The sequence below is a fragment of the Platichthys flesus genome, chromosome 6 (assembly GCF_949316205.1).
Source record: "Platichthys flesus chromosome 6, fPlaFle2.1, whole genome shotgun sequence".
In the NCBI taxonomy this organism is placed as follows: Eukaryota; Metazoa; Chordata; class Actinopteri; order Pleuronectiformes; family Pleuronectidae; genus Platichthys; species Platichthys flesus.
Window position 1 is genome coordinate 4,221,753 of NC_084950.1, and position 19,438 is coordinate 4,241,190.

The 19,438-nt window shown below is 40.5% G+C and overlaps 1 protein-coding gene and 13 non-coding genes across 14 annotated transcripts; 13 read left to right on the top strand and 1 right to left on the bottom strand.

Moving 5' to 3' along the window:
• Positions 1-299: 299 nt before the first annotated feature.
• setd6 (SET domain containing 6, protein lysine methyltransferase) lies at positions 300-3,585 on the bottom strand. The gene is made up of 9 exons (XM_062390736.1): positions 3,431-3,585; positions 2,756-2,836; positions 2,491-2,635; positions 2,258-2,399; positions 1,976-2,170; positions 1,731-1,881; positions 1,021-1,201; positions 805-941; positions 300-722 (listed from the first exon to the last, which is right to left on the bottom strand). Exons 1-9 carry the CDS (start codon positions 3,455-3,457, stop codon positions 384-386), a joined length of 1,398 nt encoding a protein of 465 aa, XP_062246720.1. The 5' UTR covers positions 3,458-3,585; the 3' UTR covers positions 300-383.
• A 92-nt stretch (positions 3,586-3,677) lies between these two features.
• On the top strand, positions 3,678-3,749 carry trnap-ugg (transfer RNA proline (anticodon UGG)). Its single transcript has one exon. It is a non-coding gene; the product is annotated as a tRNA-Pro (tRNA).
• A 1,155-nt stretch (positions 3,750-4,904) lies between these two features.
• Positions 4,905-4,976, top strand: trnap-agg (transfer RNA proline (anticodon AGG)). The gene has a single exon. It is a non-coding gene; the product is annotated as a tRNA-Pro (tRNA).
• A 919-nt stretch (positions 4,977-5,895) lies between these two features.
• trnap-agg (transfer RNA proline (anticodon AGG)) lies at positions 5,896-5,967 on the top strand. The gene has a single exon. It is a non-coding gene; the product is annotated as a tRNA-Pro (tRNA).
• Positions 5,968-6,955: 988 nt separating this feature from the next.
• Positions 6,956-7,027, top strand: trnap-agg (transfer RNA proline (anticodon AGG)). The gene has a single exon. It is a non-coding gene; the product is annotated as a tRNA-Pro (tRNA).
• Positions 7,028-8,466: 1,439 nt separating this feature from the next.
• trnap-agg (transfer RNA proline (anticodon AGG)) lies at positions 8,467-8,538 on the top strand. The gene has a single exon. It is a non-coding gene; the product is annotated as a tRNA-Pro (tRNA).
• Positions 8,539-9,370: 832 nt separating this feature from the next.
• Positions 9,371-9,442, top strand: trnap-ugg (transfer RNA proline (anticodon UGG)). Its single transcript has one exon. It is a non-coding gene; the product is annotated as a tRNA-Pro (tRNA).
• A 717-nt stretch (positions 9,443-10,159) lies between these two features.
• Positions 10,160-10,231, top strand: trnap-agg (transfer RNA proline (anticodon AGG)). Its single transcript has one exon. It is a non-coding gene; the product is annotated as a tRNA-Pro (tRNA).
• Positions 10,232-12,487: 2,256 nt separating this feature from the next.
• trnap-agg (transfer RNA proline (anticodon AGG)) lies at positions 12,488-12,559 on the top strand. The gene has a single exon. It is a non-coding gene; the product is annotated as a tRNA-Pro (tRNA).
• An 848-nt stretch (positions 12,560-13,407) lies between these two features.
• On the top strand, positions 13,408-13,479 carry trnap-ugg (transfer RNA proline (anticodon UGG)). Its single transcript has one exon. It is a non-coding gene; the product is annotated as a tRNA-Pro (tRNA).
• Positions 13,480-14,197: 718 nt separating this feature from the next.
• Positions 14,198-14,269, top strand: trnap-agg (transfer RNA proline (anticodon AGG)). Its single transcript has one exon. It is a non-coding gene; the product is annotated as a tRNA-Pro (tRNA).
• Positions 14,270-14,818: 549 nt separating this feature from the next.
• On the top strand, positions 14,819-14,890 carry trnap-agg (transfer RNA proline (anticodon AGG)). Its single transcript has one exon. It is a non-coding gene; the product is annotated as a tRNA-Pro (tRNA).
• Positions 14,891-15,738: 848 nt separating this feature from the next.
• On the top strand, positions 15,739-15,810 carry trnap-ugg (transfer RNA proline (anticodon UGG)). The gene has a single exon. It is a non-coding gene; the product is annotated as a tRNA-Pro (tRNA).
• Positions 15,811-16,529: 719 nt separating this feature from the next.
• On the top strand, positions 16,530-16,601 carry trnap-agg (transfer RNA proline (anticodon AGG)). The gene has a single exon. It is a non-coding gene; the product is annotated as a tRNA-Pro (tRNA).
• The last annotated feature ends 2,837 nt before the right edge of the window (positions 16,602-19,438 follow it).

Genomic DNA, 19,438 nt, shown 5'->3' on the forward strand with positions numbered 1-19,438 from the left:
TGGACAAACTTGAGTTCCAGGTGAAAACCGGCTGTTCTGTCTCAGACTGAGTTGATTTAAGTTTTGTAGCTCGTCGTTTCCACATCTCAAAACTCGACGTTGAACTGGGAAACTTTATTTTGAAGATTTTTATAGAAACCTTAAAAGCAAAGGGGCCATGTCTCTGTGGTGTGTTCCTTACTAATGAATCATTTTCTTATTTGGTACAAAGGACACTGCAAATTAGACTCTTACCAAAATTATACCTGTATGAAGATATCAAAAGATGAACACGTGTTGTAAGAAGTACAAAACAAACCTTTTCTTGAAAAACAATTTATTGACATGTTTTCACAGGTACTTGTAGTTTTCGTTGAGGTAAAAAAAGAAGCTTGAGTGTGAACTCATGACTGGGTGAGCTCCATCACTTTGCTCAGGATGCTCTTCTGTCCGTATCGTACCTGCAGAGCGTTCTGCTGCCGGCTGTTCAGTCCACCGAGCGCTGCCTTGTCCTCGATCAGCATCCGCTCGCTGACCGAGGCTCTTCCCTCGGCCACAGCGTCTCCGTACGAGCCCAGAGTGAGACGGGCGGCTTCGTGGATCAGCCACTTCCACGAAGACTTCAACTCGGGGAGGCCCTCGTTGGAGAAAGCCAGGGTGATCTTCTCCTCTTCCTCGTCGTCTTCCTCCCACCCTTCGTTTTCTTTGAAATCGGAGAACTCTTCCCTCGACATGCCCAGCACCTGAAGACAACATCAAATCCATCAAAAGGAGTTCCTGGAGGTTTTGTTCAGTTTATAATCAAAGCTGTGGTTTCTCTCTCACCCTGAGTGCCGTGTGCAGCTCTGTGTCTGTGAGGCAGCCGTCTCTACCGAAGACAAACGCTGCCTTCTCCTGCATCATCTGACTCAACAGGTCCCACATCTCCTCCATCAGCTGCAGGTCCGGAGCAGACTGAACACCTGCGAGGAGAACAACATGAGGTCACAGGTTTCTACACTTGTTGGTCTCTCACGTGGACTCTCTGGTCACCACCATCACCTCGTGTGGCGGCTTTGTAGAGGTTGTTGAAGGGGATGTCGGCTGTGTCGTTGTCGTTAGTTGGATACGGTTCTGTGAAGCCGTACATGTGCAGCAGCTGCCAGTTGGCCATTTGCCCGTAGGTGTTGAACACCTCCTCTCCTTTGTGAATGGGGCGAACGCAAACCATCTTCAGAGTGTCCTGAGAAAATGAAAAGAAAGGTTGTTGGTTGTCAGAGAATGAGAAACTGAAAAAACAATAAACTACATGGTTCATACACAGTTTGACCAACGGATTCCCATGAATTTTCAATCACTTTAAACCAAATTCTCACGTCCAAACATTTTATGAAATCTTGGTGTTTACATGAAAAAAGCGACAAAAAGTAGTATTTAAAATAACTGACAATTCCTAGGCATACAGTATATCTGAAATGACACAAATGAATTAGAGACAATAGTTTGATTAAAATACATATACTTCTCCATTTGTAGCCAAGCATGGTTTAAGTCTTTTAAAAGCTTATGAATTATTTAAAACTCAGCATAAATGAACGACATGAAAATGTGAATATATAAAATTTCCATTACTTCTCCAAAACTTTTGCATTTTTTTCAAGCACTTTTCCAGGCCTGGAAATAAACATTTGACAATTCCATGACTTTTCCAGGTTTTTCATGACCGGAGGAACCCTGAAACTATCAAATCAAGTATTAAACCGCGAACTCACCGGTGTGAACTCCAGATTGGCGTTATGATTCGACACGTGGTTCAACATGTCCGCCATGGGAACCATCATCGGTGGGTTGGGGGCCTTCTCCTCTTCTTCATCCTCCTCTTCATCACTCACCTCCTCGTCGTCTTCCTGAGGCTCTTGGAAACTACAGAGAGAAACAGGAAGAACATATAAACACACACAGCAGATGGGATTTTCTCATGAGTGTGTGTTTGTGTGTGCTTCTCATGCAAACTGACCTGTAGGCCATGACAAAGGCCACCAGCTGTGTGTACAGCTCCAGTGTGTGTGTGCTGGGGTTCCAGAGGTCAGGGTGCTTAGCGATGAAGGGCAGGACCACATCTGTGTATTCGCTGCAGATGTTCGTCAGGTCTGTGTCCACGGCCTCTGGGATCCCTGTTCCCTTCAGGATCCGGGCTCGCTCCACTTTAGACCTGAACAGGTGAAAGCTGCGTGTCACACTTCATCAACAGAAACAAGAAGCGCTCTGACAGAAACAACTCAGGGAAACGGTTTCCTACCAGAACATGGGGTGGTCCAGTTTCTTGAAGTCCGTCCACAGAGAGAGGTAAGGTCTCCAGTGGGACCGGGAGGACGTGTACTCGTACAGCAGAGACAGCAGCAGGGGAACCCAACCTGAAGAGCTCTCCAGAGAAGACTTCTCTGGAAAGGAGAGGAGACACAGATGTTACAGACAGAGGGAACATCAGTCTTGAGGCTGGGCTGGGCCGGGCCTTGTAATTTGAACAGTTACCTTTCTCCAGCAGAGCAGAGACCTTGGTGGTTCCCTGGTGGAGAAGAGCTGATCTGGGGATGGTGAATAAAAGTTCCCCCTCTTCTATGTCTTCCTTAGCCAGCATCCCATACTCTGCAACTGTCCCCTCTTTACTCAGGTACACCTGCAGAGAGAGAGAGAGAGAGAAGGGGGGGGGGGGGGGGGCATCCATCTTCAAGCTCTGGACCAATCAAACAACAGATAATTAACCATCTGACTTCCTGTGTGACTGGACCTGACCTACCTTCTCACTGAGCACCAGGTTGACCGTGTTGCACCACTGTAGAAAGCTCTGCAGGGGACTGAGCTCTGAGGCTTCATCGACCTGTCATCAACACACACAGGGTTGAACTACTTCAACATTTATATTAAGTTTATAAGATATACCACTTAAGATGGCTAAAAGATGGTTTATTCCACTGTGATGACGCTTTCAATGACAATATGGGAAGATGAATTCATTATATGATTAACGTGATTCAGGTTTCACAGCTGATGAATTTGCACAGTGCTGCACTGATGAACAGTTTTTTGGCTTGTTTTGAAGCCCACGTGGTAATTTACAGCACAATAAGCTAGCAACACACTGTTGTTAGCATGCACAGCTAACACACAACTGAGCCTGTGTGTAATTAGCTGTTAGCATGCGCAGCTAATAACGCACAGCTAAGTGTGTGTGTAGCTTTTAGCACATGCAGCTATTAACGCACATCTGAGTTTGTGCAAGAAGCGTTTAGCATGCACGGCTAATAACACACAACTGAGCCTGTGTGTAGCCTTTAGCATGCGGAGCTAATAACACACAGCAGAGCGTGTGTAAGTAGCTGTTAGCATGAGCGGCTAACACACAGCTGCGCGTGTTTGAGTGTGTGTTGCGTCGCTAGCTTGTTCTTATATTCAAAGTAATGAAAGTTTTCACCTTGAATCGTTTCGCTTGTGGTTCCATTTTGAAAATGTAAGGTCAACACGTGGACGGTACGAGTTCTGCTGCCGGTTGAGCTAGCTCGATGCTAACAACAGCTAACTACGGCAAGCGGTCAGGGACAGACTGACAGACGCGATGTGCGGCTGTGTGACGCGCTTCCTTCTGATGCTGTTTCTGCGGCTCACCTGTCTGACAGGTTGTTGTTGGTTCTTATTCACTGACAGAATAGATTAGGCACCGCGGCTCGTTGGTCTAGGGGTATGATTCTCGCTTTGGGTGCGAGAGGTCCCGGGTTCAAATCCCGGACGAGCCCTTCTTTTATCGCTTGGGCTCGAGGTTACGGGGATTCGAACATATGACCTTTCGGGCTTCAATTCTAATCTCATGCTCTACACCACAAACTTGACGAAAAATCCGTCAGAAGATCCTTTACTTTGGATAAAGAATAAATCAGACAGACCGACACCATCAAATACATGTTACAATCAATCTGATCAATGAGGCTGCAGCGTATCATCCGTTCTGCTGAGAAGGTAATCGGCTGCAATCTGCCATCCCTACAGGACCTGTTTGACTCTAGGACCCTGAGGCGTGCAGGTAAGATTGTGGCTGCTCCTTCCCACCCGGGTCACAAACTCTTTGAGGTTCTTCCCTCGGGCAGGAGGCTGCGGTCCATCAGGACCAAAACCGCCCGCCACAAGACCAGCTTCTTCCCGGCTGCCGTTGAGCTCATCAACAAGGCCAGGGACCCCCACCTGACTCAGACTTTTATTCCACCCCCACACCTCAACGATGTGTTCAATTAATTAATTTACACATTATCTCATATTATATTATACTGTATTACATTGCATATTGCAATCGGACACTGTCCACTGTCTTGCATTTTGCATTTCACTTTTTGCTTCACTTTTTATATCTTTTATCTTTCATATATTTTTATTCAGAAATGTTTATGTCAAAATAAATGCTACTTTGTATAAATATTGGAAAAAAGTGAGTAAATAAGAATAAAAATAGTGAGTAAATATATACTGGTTTTCAATTTTGTATTGCTTTTCCTATGTATGTTGTATTTATTGTGTTTTATGTTTCTATGTTCATTGTAAGCACCACTAACCAGAGCAAATTCCTTGTAGGTGTAAACCTACTTGGCAATAAAATACTTCTGAATCTGATTCTGATTAACAGGTGAAAATAAACAAAACCTGATCACAAGCGGTTTGTTTTAGTCAAGGTATATCATTGTTGAAATGTTAATTCATCAATTACTATTGTTTTCATTATTACACTGGATATTTACAGGTCTGGGTCCTGTCTGTCATGCACAGTGAACAAAATAATGGCACCACTAGAGGGTGCTGTTTGACCAGATGAAATGTTGAAACCCAGACTGCCACATCTTCACTGAAGGAGTTCAATTACAGGGCTGAGAGTCGAAGTAGCACAGATGTGCTGTCTCTAGCATGGCTCGTTGGTCTAGGGGTATGATTCTCGCTTAGGGTGCGAGAGGTCCCGGGTTCAAATCCCGGACGAGCCCTCCTTTTGACCTCTGAGGGTCTCACACAACTAACAAAGTTAATATTAAAGACCTGAGGAGAAACACAAGGCTTCAGCTGATTTTTGTCAGGTTGTAAAAAAGCTGCACAACATTGACACATCATTGTGGACTGTGATCACAACAACACTGCTCGATATAGAGCACGTCTACTCACATATTCTACCATTACCGTCAGTAACCTTCTCTATCAGACATTTTCTGAAGTATAAACAGTTTTTGGATCTTTGCATTCTTAGTTCAAAGTCAAACAAGATTTAGGTGAATAAATCTGTTCACACCAATACAATAAATGTACTCCAAAAGGATGGTGGATAAAACAAAAAACATAATATAATCAGATCTTACTTTACAGATGTTGGCTATAACTAAACTCAAGTGTTATTGTCGCTACTCGCTGGTTAGGGTAATTTTACCACTTACCACTTTAGAGGTGGTCGGGTTACTCCGTCTGAGGGAGGTTAATTGTATTTTATAATTCAAGAACTGAAATTATCAATCTGTCAGTTCAGTGACTGCATGTGTTGATCGATAACTGATTAAATGCAAAGACTGATGTGTGAAGTTGGTGTCTTGTGAAACAATTTAATAATTATGTATGAAACCTGTTTGTCTTTGTGATGTGTATTAAACATTATTGTCACTTTTTATTGATGTATGAGTTGTCTTGTCTTCACAATCATAACACAAATTGGAAACAAAGCAGCAGATCTGAAGAGAAAACCAAACTTAGTTTTAAACATGAACAGACCTGTCTGTCATGGACAAAGAACAAAATGATGTGACCACTAGAGGGTGCAATTGGACCAGATTAAATCTGGAACCCCAAGCTGCCACATCACCAGTTTGAAGAGCTCAGTTACAAGGTACGGAATACTGACAGATGTGGACAGCTCCGCATGGCTCGTTGGTCTAGGGGTATGATTCTCGCTTAGGGTGCGAGAGGTCCCGGGTTCAAATCCCGGACGAGCCCTCCTTTTGACCTTTGAGGGTCAGACACAAATAATAAACTTAATGTTAAAGACATGACGAGAAACAAAAGGTTTCAGCTGATGTTGGTCAAGTTGTGAAGAAGCTGTACATCACTGAGTTAAACAGTTCTGATCCATGCAAACAGGAAATGACTGATCACACCTGAGATGTTCACACACTCACATAAATCCAGGTCTTTACATTGAATTAAGTGTCAAAAACGTTATTAGATTTTATCTAGTTCTGCCAGGACAGAAGAAAACATGTTGTCACTACAACTACATCACAGCCAATGTGACGACACTCAAACTGATGGTTTGGTTCGAATCTCGAGAGGCTGAAGACTGAAATATATGTTCACACAGAGATTATACAAGTACATTCCAAGAACACAGCAGATGCATGTGAGTTATTCTCCTGTGTGTTCGAAGCTTTATTCAAATAAATGGTCAGGCCTCGTTTGTACTGAACCGTCTGGAGACGTCCCATTGGCTCTCCTAAAACAAGAAAGATTGAACAAAACAAAAAATGCACGAGTACATTTTCTGAACAGAAAACTAAAGTCTGTGACTCCTTCTGGAGAAGACTGATCACACCTGAGAAGTTCAGACATCCAGGTCTTAACATTCATTCATGAGTAAATACACTTGTTAGGATTTTTTATCTCGTCCTGCCAGGACAGAAGATAACATCTTGTGACTCTAACTACATCACAGCCAATGTGACAACAATCACACTGATGGTTTGGTTCAAATAGACGAGAGGCTGAAGATTGAAACACATGTTCACACAGAGATTATAAAAGAACACAACCAGGAAAGGAAGCGGATGAAGATAAAGTTATAAAAAACAGGGAGTTGAGAAACAAATGTGACTTCTTCCCAAATATAACAGGTCTTGGTCATGTGTGTCATGCACAAGGTGAAACATAATGAGACCACTAGAGGGAGCTGTTGGACCACATCAAATGTTGAATCACAGAGTCTCATGGCTCGTTGGTCTAGGGGTATGATTCTCGCTTAGGGTGCGAGAGGTCCCGGGTTCAAATCCCGGACGAGCCCTCCTTTTGATCTTTGAAGGTCTCACACAAATAATAAACAGAATATTAAAGACATGAAGAGAAACAAAAGGCTTCAGCTGATGTTTGCAGAGTTGTAAAAAAGCCGCATATCACCGAGGTAAACAATTCTGATCCATGCAAACAGGAAAAGACTGATCACACCTGAGAAGTTCAGATAAATCCAGATCTTTACATTGAATTAAGTGTCAAATCAGTTATTAGATTTTATCTAGTTCTGCAAGGACAGAAGAAAACATGTTGTCACTAAAACTACATCACAGCCAATGTGACAACAATCAAATTTATAGTTCTGCTCAAATAGACGAGAGGCTGAAGATTAAAATATATGTCACACAGAGATTATACAGAAACATTCCAAGAACCCATCAGGGTTTAAAGGTCACAGGGAATTCGAACATATGACCTTTCAGTCTTCAGTTCTAATCTCATGATCTAGACACAAGCTCGATGAATTAAGCTAAGGAGCAACTGTAAAAGAATATCATGCTGTGTTCAACTACACTTATTACCCTTTAAACAAACTTTGTTTATAATAGAATAATAATAATACAATTGACCAGGCGTGTACGTAGAGTAAGAATGATTCACAGACCGATGTGTGATGGGGTCGTCTTGTCAAAAGGTTTAATGAACCTGAGTGAAAGAGTCGGACCACGTGTTTTGAATGTTGTGCCATTAACCTTGTAAAGTGAAAGTCTCATCAGCAGCCTGGTGAACTTTAAACTTTCTTATCAGCTTCTTGTTTGAAATCTCTTGCTGTCACAATCATGACAACATCAGGAAACAAGGTCTGAACAGAAAACTACAGTCTGGACAACAGTGACTCCTTCTCAAATGTAATGATGTTTCAAACAGTTCTGATCCATGCAAACAGGAGAAGACTGATCACACCTGAGATGTTAATACATCCAGGTCTTAACATTCATTCATGAGTAAATACACTTGTTAGGATTTTTATCTCGTCCTGCCAGGACAGAAGATAACATCTTGTGACTCTAACTACATCACAGCCAATGTGACAAGAATCACACTGATGGTTTGGTTCAAATAGACGAGAGGCTGAAGACTGAAACACATGTTCACACAGAGATTATAAAAGAACACAACCAGGAAAGAAAGAGGATGAAGATAAAGTTATAAAAAACAGGGAGTTGAGAAACAAATGTGTCTTCTTCTCAAACATAGCGTTGTTTTAATTCATCTATTTATCTATAAACTATGAAGCTATTATTAAACTTCATTTTAAGCATGAACAGGTCTGGGTCATGTTTGTCATGCACAAGGTGAAACATAATGAGACCACTAGAGCGAGCTGTTGGACCAGATAAAATGTTGAATCCCAGAGTGCCACATCTTCAGTGAAAGAGTTCAATTACGGTTCTGGGATGATAAAATGCACAAGAGTGAACAGCTGTGCATGGCTCGTTGGTCTAGGGGTATGATTCTCGCTTAGGGTGCGAGAGGTCCCGGGTTCAAATCCCGGACGAGCCCTCCTTTTGACCTCTGAGGGTCTCACACAACTAACAAACTTAATATTAAAGACATGAAGAGAAACAAAAGGCTTCAGCTGATGTTTGCAGTGTTGTAAAAAAGCCGCATATCACTGAGTTAAACAGTTCTGATCCATGCAAACAGGAAAAGACTGATCACACCTGAGAAGTTCACACACGGATAAATCCAGATCTTTACATTGAATTAAGTGTCATATCAGTTATTAGATTTTATCTAGTTCTGCAAGGACAGAAGAAAACATGTTGTCACTAAAACTACACAATGTGACAACATTCAAACTGATGGTTTTGTTCAAATAACGAGAGGCTGAAGATTAAAATATATGTTCACAAAGAGATTATACAGAAACATTCCAAGAACCCATCAGATGCATGTGAGTTATTCTCTGGTGTGTAGGTAACTTTATTTAAATAAATGTCCTGGTCTTGTTTGTACTGAAGCCTCCTGAGACGTTCCATTCGCTCTCCTACAACAAGAAAGATTGAAAACAAAACAAGAAAACTATAATTTTTACATTAATTTGAAAAAATGCAGTAGTACATTTTCTGAACAGAAAACTTAAGTGTGTGACTCTTTCTCAAATGTAACAATGTTTTAATTTCTCTATGTATCTATAATCTGTGAATCTTAATTTTAAGCATGAACAAGTCTGGGTCATGACCTTCATGCACAAGGTGATACATACAGACACCGCTAGAGGGCGCTGTTGGACCAGATGTAATGTGGAAACCCAGACTGCCACATCGTCACTGACAGACTTCAATTACAGGTTTGGAACTATATTAACCACATAAGTGAACCATTGTTCTTTGGCTCGTTGGTCTAGGGGTATGATTCTCGCTTTGGGTGCGAGAGGTCCCGGGTTCAAATCCCGGACGAGCCCTTCTTTTGCCTCCAGGGTTTAAAGGTCACAGGGAATTTGAACAAGTGACCTTTCAGCCTTCTGTTCTAATCTTGTATCTAGACACAAGCTCGAAGAATTATGTGAAGGAGCAGCTGTAAAAGAATATCACGCTGTGTTCAAATACACTTTAAAACCTTTAAACAAACTTTATTTATAATAGAATAATAATAATACAATTGACCAGGCGTGCACGTAGAGTAAGAATGATTGACAGACCGATGTGTGAAGGGGTCGTCTTGTCAAAAGGTTTAATGAACCTGAGTGAAAGAGTCGGACCATGTGTTTTCAATGTTTTGCCATTAACCTTGTAAAGTGAAAGTCTCATCAGCAGCCTGGTGAACTTTAAACTTTCTTATCAGCTCTAATTGTTGTTTTGAAATCTCTTGCTGTCACAATCATGACAACATCAGGAAACAAGGTCTGAACACAAAACTACAGTCTGGACAACAGTGACTCCTTCTCAAATGTTATGATGTTTTCATTAATCTCAGTCTATGGATCGCATCTTCAAATGAGTTAAGAACATGAACAGGTCTGGGTCCTGTCTGTCATGCACAATGAATACAATTATGGGACCACCAGAAGGAGCTGCTGGACCAGGTGAAATGTGGAAACCAACAATGCCACATTGCAACCTTGAAAAGTTAAATTACAGGTCTGGTACCAGATGAAGCACAAGAGTGAACAGATGTGCATGGCTCGTTGGTCTAGGGGTATGATTCTCGCTTAGGGTGCGAGAGGTCCCGGGTTCAAATCCCGGATGAGCCCTCCTTTTGACCTCTGAGGGTCTCACACAACTAACAAAGTTAATAATAAAGACATGAGGAGAACCATGAGGCTTCAGTATGGAGGACCATACATGACATAAGTAAAAATAAATAAATAAATAAATGTATAAATAAATACAGAAATAAATGAATAAATAAAAATGGAAATAAATAAATACAGAAATAAATAAATAAATATGTTAATACCAAAAGAAATGTCAAAAGAAATGTCTTAAATATATTTTAACATTTATTTTTTCCCTGATACATTTCCTTTGCATTTGCAGTGTCCTTATGCTAATGAGAAAGGCGGGCCTAACCGCAGTCTCATGCAGGATTGGTCACAGGAGTGTAATGATCCAGCCCTACTACTTCTGCCTTTCACTGCTGGTGTCCAGTAGCTGTTTGCAGCGTTGAGCCAGTTCACACTTAAAATTAACTAGTTCAAGTTCAGAGGGTTAGTTAAGGTTATTTTTTATTGGGATGATTTAGCTGTCAGTAGTCCTGACTGTGTGCGTCACGTCTCGTGTTGTACTGAGCACAATGATCGAGCCGAGAGGAGGAGGAGGAAACAGAAACTCCAGCTCGGTACAAACCACCTGCCGCCTCTGCTCTGATCATGAAGCCGCTGATCTCTGAGCAGATGTGACCAGAGAAGCTCTGTGTTTTCACTGTTTCCACTGTTCTACAAAGTCACTGAGCGGCTGTTTCACGGTGAAGAGCTCAAGTCTCAGTCACTGCCCGTGTCTCAGAGCGATTGTGTGGCGGAGCGCAGGGGCTGTGTGTGTGTAGCTCAGTTGACCAATCCTGCTCGAGACTGAGGTTAGGCCCGCCTTTCTCATTAGCATAAGGACACTGAAATCGAAAAATAAAAGTTGGAATAAATGTGGAAATAAATAAATAAATATGGAAATAAATGCAGAATTAAATAAATCAATGTCTTAAACTTATTTCCACATTTATTTATTTATTTCCACTTTTATTGCAACTTTTATTTATTTCCACATTTATTTATTTCCACATTTCAGTGTCCTTATGCTAATGAGAAAGGCGGGCCTAACCTCAGTCTCGAGCAGGATTGGTCAACTGAGCTACACACACACAGCCCCTGCGCTCTGTCACACACTCGCTCAGAGACACGGGCAGTGACTGAGACTTGAGCTCTTCACCGTGAAGCAGCCAGTTAGTGACTCTGTGGAACAGTGGAAACAGTGGAAACACAGAGTTTCTCTGGTCACATCTGCTCAGAGATCAGCGGCTTCATGATCACAGCAGAGGCGGCAGGTGGTTTGTACCGAGCTGGAGTTTCTGTTTCCTCCTCCTCCTCTCGGCTCGCTCATTGTGCTCAGTACATCACGAGACGTGACGCTCACAGTCAGGATTACTGACAGCTAAATCATCCCAATAAAAAATAACCTTATCTAACCCTCTGAACTTGAACTAGTTCATTTTAAGTGTGAACTGGCTCAACGCTGCAAACAGCTACTGGACACCAGCATTGAAAGGCAGAAGTAGTAGGGCTGGATCATTACACTCCTGTGACCAATCCTGCATGAGACTGCGGTTAGGCCCGCCTTTCTCATTAGCATAAGGACACTGCAAATGCAAAGGAAATGTATCAGGGAAAAAATAAATGTTAAAATATGTTTAAGACATTTCTTTTGACATTTGTTTTGGTATTAACATATTTATTTATTCATTTATTTATTTATTTCTGTATTTATTTATACATTTATTTATTTACTTATTTTTACTTATGTCATGTATGGTCCTCCATACTTCAGCTGATGATCGTCAAGTTGTTAAAAAGCTGCACATGAGTTAAACAGTTCTGATCAATGCAAACAGGAGAAGACTGATCACACCTGAGAAGTTCAGACATCCAGGTCTTAACATTCATTCATGAGTAAATACACTTGTTAGGATTTTTATCTCGTCCTGCCAGGACAGAAGATAACATCTTGTGACTCAAACTACATCACAACCAATGTGACAACAATCACACTGATGGTTTGGTTCAAATAGACGAGAGGCTGAAGATTGAAACACATGTTCACACAGAGATTATAAAAGAACACAGCCAGGAAAGGAAGCGGATGAAGATAAAGTTATAAAAAACAGGGAATTGAGAAACAAATGTGACTTCTTCCCAAATATAACAGGTCTTGGTCATGTGTGTCATGCACAAGGTGAAACATAATGAGACCACTAGAGGGAGCTGTTGGACCACATCAAATGTTGACTCACAGAGTCCCATGGCTCGTTGGTCTAGGGGTATGATTCTCGCTTAGGGTGCGAGAGGTCCCGGGTTCAAATCCCGGACGAGCCCTCCTTTTGACCTTTGAGGGTCTCACACAAATAATAAACTTAATATTAAAGACATGAAGAGAAACAAAAGGCTTCAGCTGATGTTTGCAGAGTTGTAAAAAAGCCGCATATCCCTGAGTTAAACAATTCTGATCCATGCAAACAGGAAAAGACTGATCACACCTGAGAAGTTCAGATAAATCCAGATCTTTACATTGAATTAAGTGTCAAATCAGTTATTAGATTTTATCTAGTTCTGCAAGGACAGAAGAAAACATGTTGTCACTAAAACTACATCACAGCCAATGTGACAACAATCAAATTTATAGTTCTGCTCAAATAGACGAGAGGCTGAAGATTAAAATATATGTTCACACAGAGATTATGCAGAAACATTCCAAGAACCCATCAGATGCATGTGAGTTATTCTCTGGTGTGTAGGTAACTTTATTTAAATAAATGTCCTGGTCTAGTTTGTACTGAAGCCTCCTGAGACGTTCCATTCACTCTCCTACAACAAGAAAGATTGAAAACAAAACAAGAAAACTTTAATATTTACATTAATTTGAAAAAATGCACAAGTACATTTTATGAACAGAAAACTTAAGTCTGTGACTCTTTCTCAAATGTAACAATGTTTTAATTTCTCTATGTATCTATAATATATGAATCTATTATTATTAAACTTCATTTTAAGCATGAACAAGTCTGGGTCATGACCTTCATGCACAAGGTGATACATAGACACACCACTAGAGGGCGCTGTTGGACCAGATGAAATGTGGAAACCCAGACTGCCACATCGTCACTGACAGACTTCAATTACAGGTTTGGAACTAGATAAACCACATAAGTGAGCTACTGTTCATCGGCTCGTTGGTCTAGGGGTATGATTCTCGCTTTGGGTGCGAGAGGTCCCGGGTTCAAATCCCGGACGAGCCCTTCTTTTGCCGCCAGGGTTCAAAGGTCACAGGGAATTTGAACATATGACCTTTCAGTCTTCAGTTCTAATCTTGTAATCTAGACACAAGCTCGAAGAATTATGTGAAGGAGCAGCTGTAAAAGAATATCATGCTGTGTTCAAATACACTTATTACCCTTTAAACAAACTTTGTTTATAATAGAATAATAATAATACAATTGACCAGGCGTGTACGTAGAGTAAGAATGATTCACAGACCGATGTGTGATGGGGTCGTCTTGTCAAAAGGTTTAATGAACCTGAGTGAAAGTGTTGGACCATGTGTTTTCAATGTTTTGCCATTAACCTTGTACAGTGAAAGTCTCATCAGCAGCCTGGTGAACTTTAAACTTTCTTATCAGCTCTAATTGTTGTTTTGAAATCTCTTGCTGTCACAATCATGACAACATCAGGAAACAAGGTCTGAACACAAAACTACAGTCTGGACAACAGTGACTCCTTCTCAAATGTTATGATGTTTTCATTAATCTCAGTCTTTGGATCGCATCTTCAAATGAGTTAAGAACATGAACAGGTCTGGGTCCTGTCTGTCATGCACAATGAATACAATTATGGGACCACCAGAGGGAGCTGCTGGACCAGGTGAAATGTGGAAACCAACACTGCCACATTGCAACTTTGAAAAGTTAAATTACAGGTCTGGTACGAGAAGAAGCACAAGAGTGAACAGCTGTGCATGGCTCGTTGGTCTAGGGGTATGATTCTCGCTTAGGGTGCGAGAGGTCCCGGGTTCAAATCCCGGACGAGCCCTTCTTTTGACCTCTGAGGGTCTCACACAACTAACAAAGTTAATAATAAAGACATGAGGAGAAACATGAGGCTTCAGCTGATGATCGTCAAGTTGTTAAAAAGCTGCACATGAGTTAAACAGTTCTGATCAATGCAAACAGGAGAAGACTGATCACACCTGAGAAGTTCAGACATCCAGGTCTTAACATTCATTCATGAGCAAATACACTTGTTAGGATTTTTATCTCGTCCTGCCAGGACAGAAGATAACATCTTGTGACTCAAACTACATCACAACCAATGTGACAACAATCACACTGATGGTTTGGTTCAAATAGACGTGAGGCTGAAGATTGAAACACATGTTCACACAGAGATTATAAAAGAACACAACCAGGAAAGGAAGCGGATGAAGATAAAGTTATAAAAAGCAGGGAGTTGAGAAACAAATGTGACTTCTTCCCAAATATAACAGGTCTTGGTCATGTTTGTCATGCACAAGGTGAAACATAATGAGACCACTAGAGGGAGCTGTTGGACCACATCAAATGTTGAATCACAGAGTCCCATGGCTCGTTGGTCTAGGGGTATGATTCTCGCTTAGGGTGCGAGAGGTCCCGGGTTCAAATCCCGGACGAGCCCTCCTTTTGACCTTTGAAGGTCTCACACAAATAATAAACGTAATATTAAAGACATGAAGAGAAACAAAAGGCTTCAGCTGATGTTTGCAGAGTTGTAAAAAAGCCGCATATCACTGAGTTAAACAATTCTGATCCATGCAAACAGGAAAAGACTGATCACACCTAAGAAGTTCAGATAAATCCAGATCTTTACATTGAATTAAGTGTCAAATCAGTTATTAGATTTTATCTAGTTCTGCAAGGACAGAAGAAAACATGTTGTCACTAAAACTACATCACAGCCAACGTGACAACAATCAAATTTATAGTTCTGCTCAAATAGACGAGAGGCTGAAGATTAAAATATATGTTCACACAGAGATTATACAGAAACATTCCAAGAACCCATCAGATGCATGTGAGTTATTCTCTGGTGTGTAGGTAAGTTTATTTAAATAAATGTCCTGGTCTAGTTTGTACTGAAGCCTCCTGAGACGTTCCATTCACTCTCCTACAACAAGAAAGATTGAAAACAAAACAAGAAAACTATAATATTTACATTAATTTGAAAAAGTGCACAAGTACATTTTATTAACAGAAAACTAAAGTCTGTGACTCTTTCTCGAATGTAACAATGTTTTAATTTCTCTATGTATCTATAATATATGAATCTATTATTATTAAACTTCATTTTAAGCATGAACAAGTCTGGGTCATGACCTTCATGCACAAGGTGATACATAGACACACCACTAGAGGGCGCTGTTGAACCAGATGAAATGTGGAAACCCAGACTGCCACATCGTCACTGACAGACTTCAATTACAGGTTTGGAACTAGATAAACCACATAAGTGAGCTACTGTTCATCGGCTCGTTGGTCTAGGGGTATGATTCTCGCTTTGGGTGCGAGAGGTCCCGGGTTCAAATCCCGGACGAGCCCTTCTTTTGCCGCCAGGGTTTAAAGGTCACAGGGAATTTGAACATATGACCTTTCAGTCTTCTGTTCTAATCTTGTAATCTAGACACAAGCTCGAAGAATTATGTGAAAGAGCAGCTGTAAACGAATATCACGCTGTGTTCAAATACACTTTAAAACCTTTAAACAAACCTTCGTTTATAATAGAATAATAATAATACAATTGACCAGGCGTGTACGTAGAGTAAGAATGATTCACAGACCGATGTGTGATGGGGTCGTCTTGTCAAAAGGTTTAATGAACCTGAGTGAAAGAGTCGGACCATGTGTTTTCAATGTTTTGCCATTAACCTTGTACAGTGAAAGTCTCATCAGCAGCCTGGTGAACTTTAAACTTTCTTATCAGCTCTAATTGTTGTTTTGAAATCTCTTGCTGTCACAATCATGACAACATCAGGAAACAAGGTCTGAACAGAAAACTACAGTCTGGACAACAGTGACTCCTTCTCAAATGTTATGATGTTTTCATTAATCTCAGTCTATGGATCGCATCTTCAAATGAGTTAAGAACATGAACAGGTCTGGGTCCTGTCTGTCATGCACAATGAATACAATTATGGGACCACCAGATGGAGCTGCTGGACCAGGTGAAATGTGGAAACCAACAATGCCACATTGCAACTTTGAAAAGTTAAATTACAGGTCTGGTACGAGAAGAAGCACAAGAGTGATCAGCAGTGCATGGCTCGTTGGTCTAGGGGTATGATTCTCGCTTAGGGTGCGAGAGGTCCCGGGTTCAAATCCCGGACGAGCCCTCCTTTTGACCTCTGAGGGTCTCATACAAATAACAAAGTTAATAATAAAGACATGAGGACAAACATGAGGCTTCAGCTGATGATCGTCAAGTTGTTAAAAAGCTGCACATGAGTTAAACAGTTCTGATCAATGCAAACAGGAGAAGACTGATTACACCTGAGAAGTTCAGACATCCAGGTCTTAACATTCATTCATGAGTAAATACACTTGTTAGGATTATTATCTCGTCCTGCCAGGACAGAAGATAACATCTTGTGACTCTAACTACATCACAGCCAATGTGACAACAATCACACTGATGGTTTGGTTCAAATAGACGAGAGGCTGAAGATTGAAACACATGTTCACACAGAGATTATAAAAGAACACAACCAGGAAAGAAAGAGGATGAAGATAAAGTTATAAAAAACAGGGAGTTGAGAAACAAATGTGACTTCTTCCCAAATATAACAGGTCTTGGTCATGTGTGTCATACACAAGGTGAAACATAATGAGACCACTAGAGGGAGCTGTTGGACCACATCAAATGTTGAATCACAGAGTCCCATGGCTCGTTGGTCTAGGGCAGTGATTCTCAAATGGGGGTACGCGTACCCCTGGGGGTACTTGAGATTTTTTTTATATATATTTAAAATTAGCATCCATTCAAAAATCTTTGAAAAATTGTTATTTAACAAATATTCAATAAAATATAAGTGTAAGTTCATGAACTAAATTTTATATACAATAGGCTTTTCAATTTAATTATCCTAAAAAAAAGAGTCTCCCCCATACCGATGGTTTGACCCAACCTGGCACACGCCACCTGTCATCACCTGTCATCACCTGCCTTGAAAACTTCAACAATGGAGTCGAGTTGAAGTGCAGCAGCAATGCTGCTGAAACACGGAGGGACAAGTCCCAAAGAAGGCGAAACCAGAGCAGAGAGCCTTCCCTAAACAACACCGTGAGAGCTTGTGTCTCTTCGGAGGGGCGCTAAAACGTAAAAGTTTTCCGTTGTGAAGTTAATGATTCATAACAGGAAGTCTGCGTCTCTACCGGTACCCTTTCAAAATAAAAGCATGTAATACAAAAGCGGAAATGAAATTGTATGACCTTAAAGCGAGCAAATATGAAAGTCATGTTGGTAAGCCACCTGAGTTTTTTAAGAGGAAACTTTCTGAATTCAGGTCATCTCAAGACACGATGCGAAAAGCCTCCAAGAAGCAAACGGAAACAAGCTACCTGTCAGTATTCTTTTCGATCTTTAAAGAAGATATTTTAAGATGATAAATATTAAAAAAATATGTTTTGAGCTAATCTTTTATTTAAAACTAAGTTAATGATTTATTTTTTTGGAAGAAGTTTAGCTATAATTAAGTTTATGAGTTCAGTTTGAGAACATATCTTTATTAAGAGGTCACTTTAAGTTGATAATTATTTTGAGGTGCACAAATCTTTATTTATATTGAGATAATAATAAAAGTCTTTAGTTATTTTTATATCTTTTTATTTCGAAATAGTTCAAGAGAGACCACTACAAATGAGCAATGTTATGGACATTGATGGAGTTTTAAATTTGAATGTGTCTAGTACCAAGGCTTAATAAATCACATTACATCTTTCTTTTAACCAAAAATGCTTTGCCCTGGTTAGGGGGTACTCGGCAGAATTTTTTCTTCGAAGGGGGTACTTCACTGAAAAAAGGTTGAGAACCACTGGTCTAGGGGTATGATTCTCGCTTAGGGTGCGAGAGGTCCCGGGTTCAAATCCCGGACGAGCCCTCCTTTTGACCTTTGAGGGTCTCACACAAATAATAAACGTAATATTAAAGACATGAAGAGAAACAAAAGGCTTCAGCTGATGTTTGCAGAGTTGTAAAAAAGCCGCATATCACCGAGGTAAACAATTCTGATCCATGCAAACAGGAAAAGACTGATCACACCTGAGAAGTTCAGATAAATCCAGATCTTTACATTGAATTAAGTGTCAAATCAGTTATTAGATTTTATCTAGTTCTGCAAGGACAGAAGAAAACATGTTGTCACTAAAACTACATCACAGCCAATGTGACAACAATCAAATTTATAGTTCTGCTCAAATAGACGAGAGGCTGAAGATTAAAATATATGTCACACAGAGATTATACAGAAACATTCCAAGAACCCATCAGGGTTTAAAGGTCACAGGGAATTCGAACATATGACCTTTCAGTCTTCAGTTCTAATCTCATGATCTAGACACAAGCTCGATGAATTAAGCTAAGGAGCAGCTGTAAAAGAATATCATGCTGTGTTCAACTACACTTATTACCCTTTAAACAAACTTTGTTTATAATAGAATAATAATAATACAATTGACCAGGCGTGTACGTAGAGTAAGAATGATTCACAGACCGATGTGTGATGGGGTCGTCTTGTCAAAAGGTTTAATGAACCTGAGTGAAAGAGTCGGACCACGTGTTTTGAATGTTTTGCCATTAACCTTGTAAAGTGAAAGTCTCATCAGCAGCCTGGTGAACTTTAAACTTTCTTATCAGCTTCTTGTTTGAAATCTCTTGCTGTCACAATCATGACAACATCAGGAAACAAGGTCTGAACACAAAACTACAGTCTGGACAACAGTGACTCCTTCTCAAATGTAATGATGTTTCAAACAGTTCTGATCAATGCAAACAGGAGAAGACTGATCACACCTGAGATGTTAATACATCCAGGTCTTAACATTCATTCATGAGTAAATACACTTGTTAGGATTTTTATCTCGTCCTGCCAGGACAGAAGATAACATCTTGTGACTCTAACTACATCACAGCCAATGTGACAAGAATCACACTGATGGTTTGGTTCAAATAGAC

Excerpts from the sequence above, each read along its gene's own strand:
- setd6 (XM_062390736.1), bottom strand. The coding sequence starts at position 3,457 with ATGGAACCACAAGCGAAACGATTCAAG. Across the intron at positions 1,882-1,975 it reads GCCTTTGTCATGGCCTACAG|TTTCCAAGAGCCTCAGGAAG; the intron begins GTCAGTTTGCAT and ends TTCTCTCTGTAG. Across the intron at positions 723-804 it reads AGCTGCACACGGCACTCAGG|GTGCTGGGCATGTCGAGGGA; the intron begins GTGAGAGAGAAA and ends TGTTGTCTTCAG.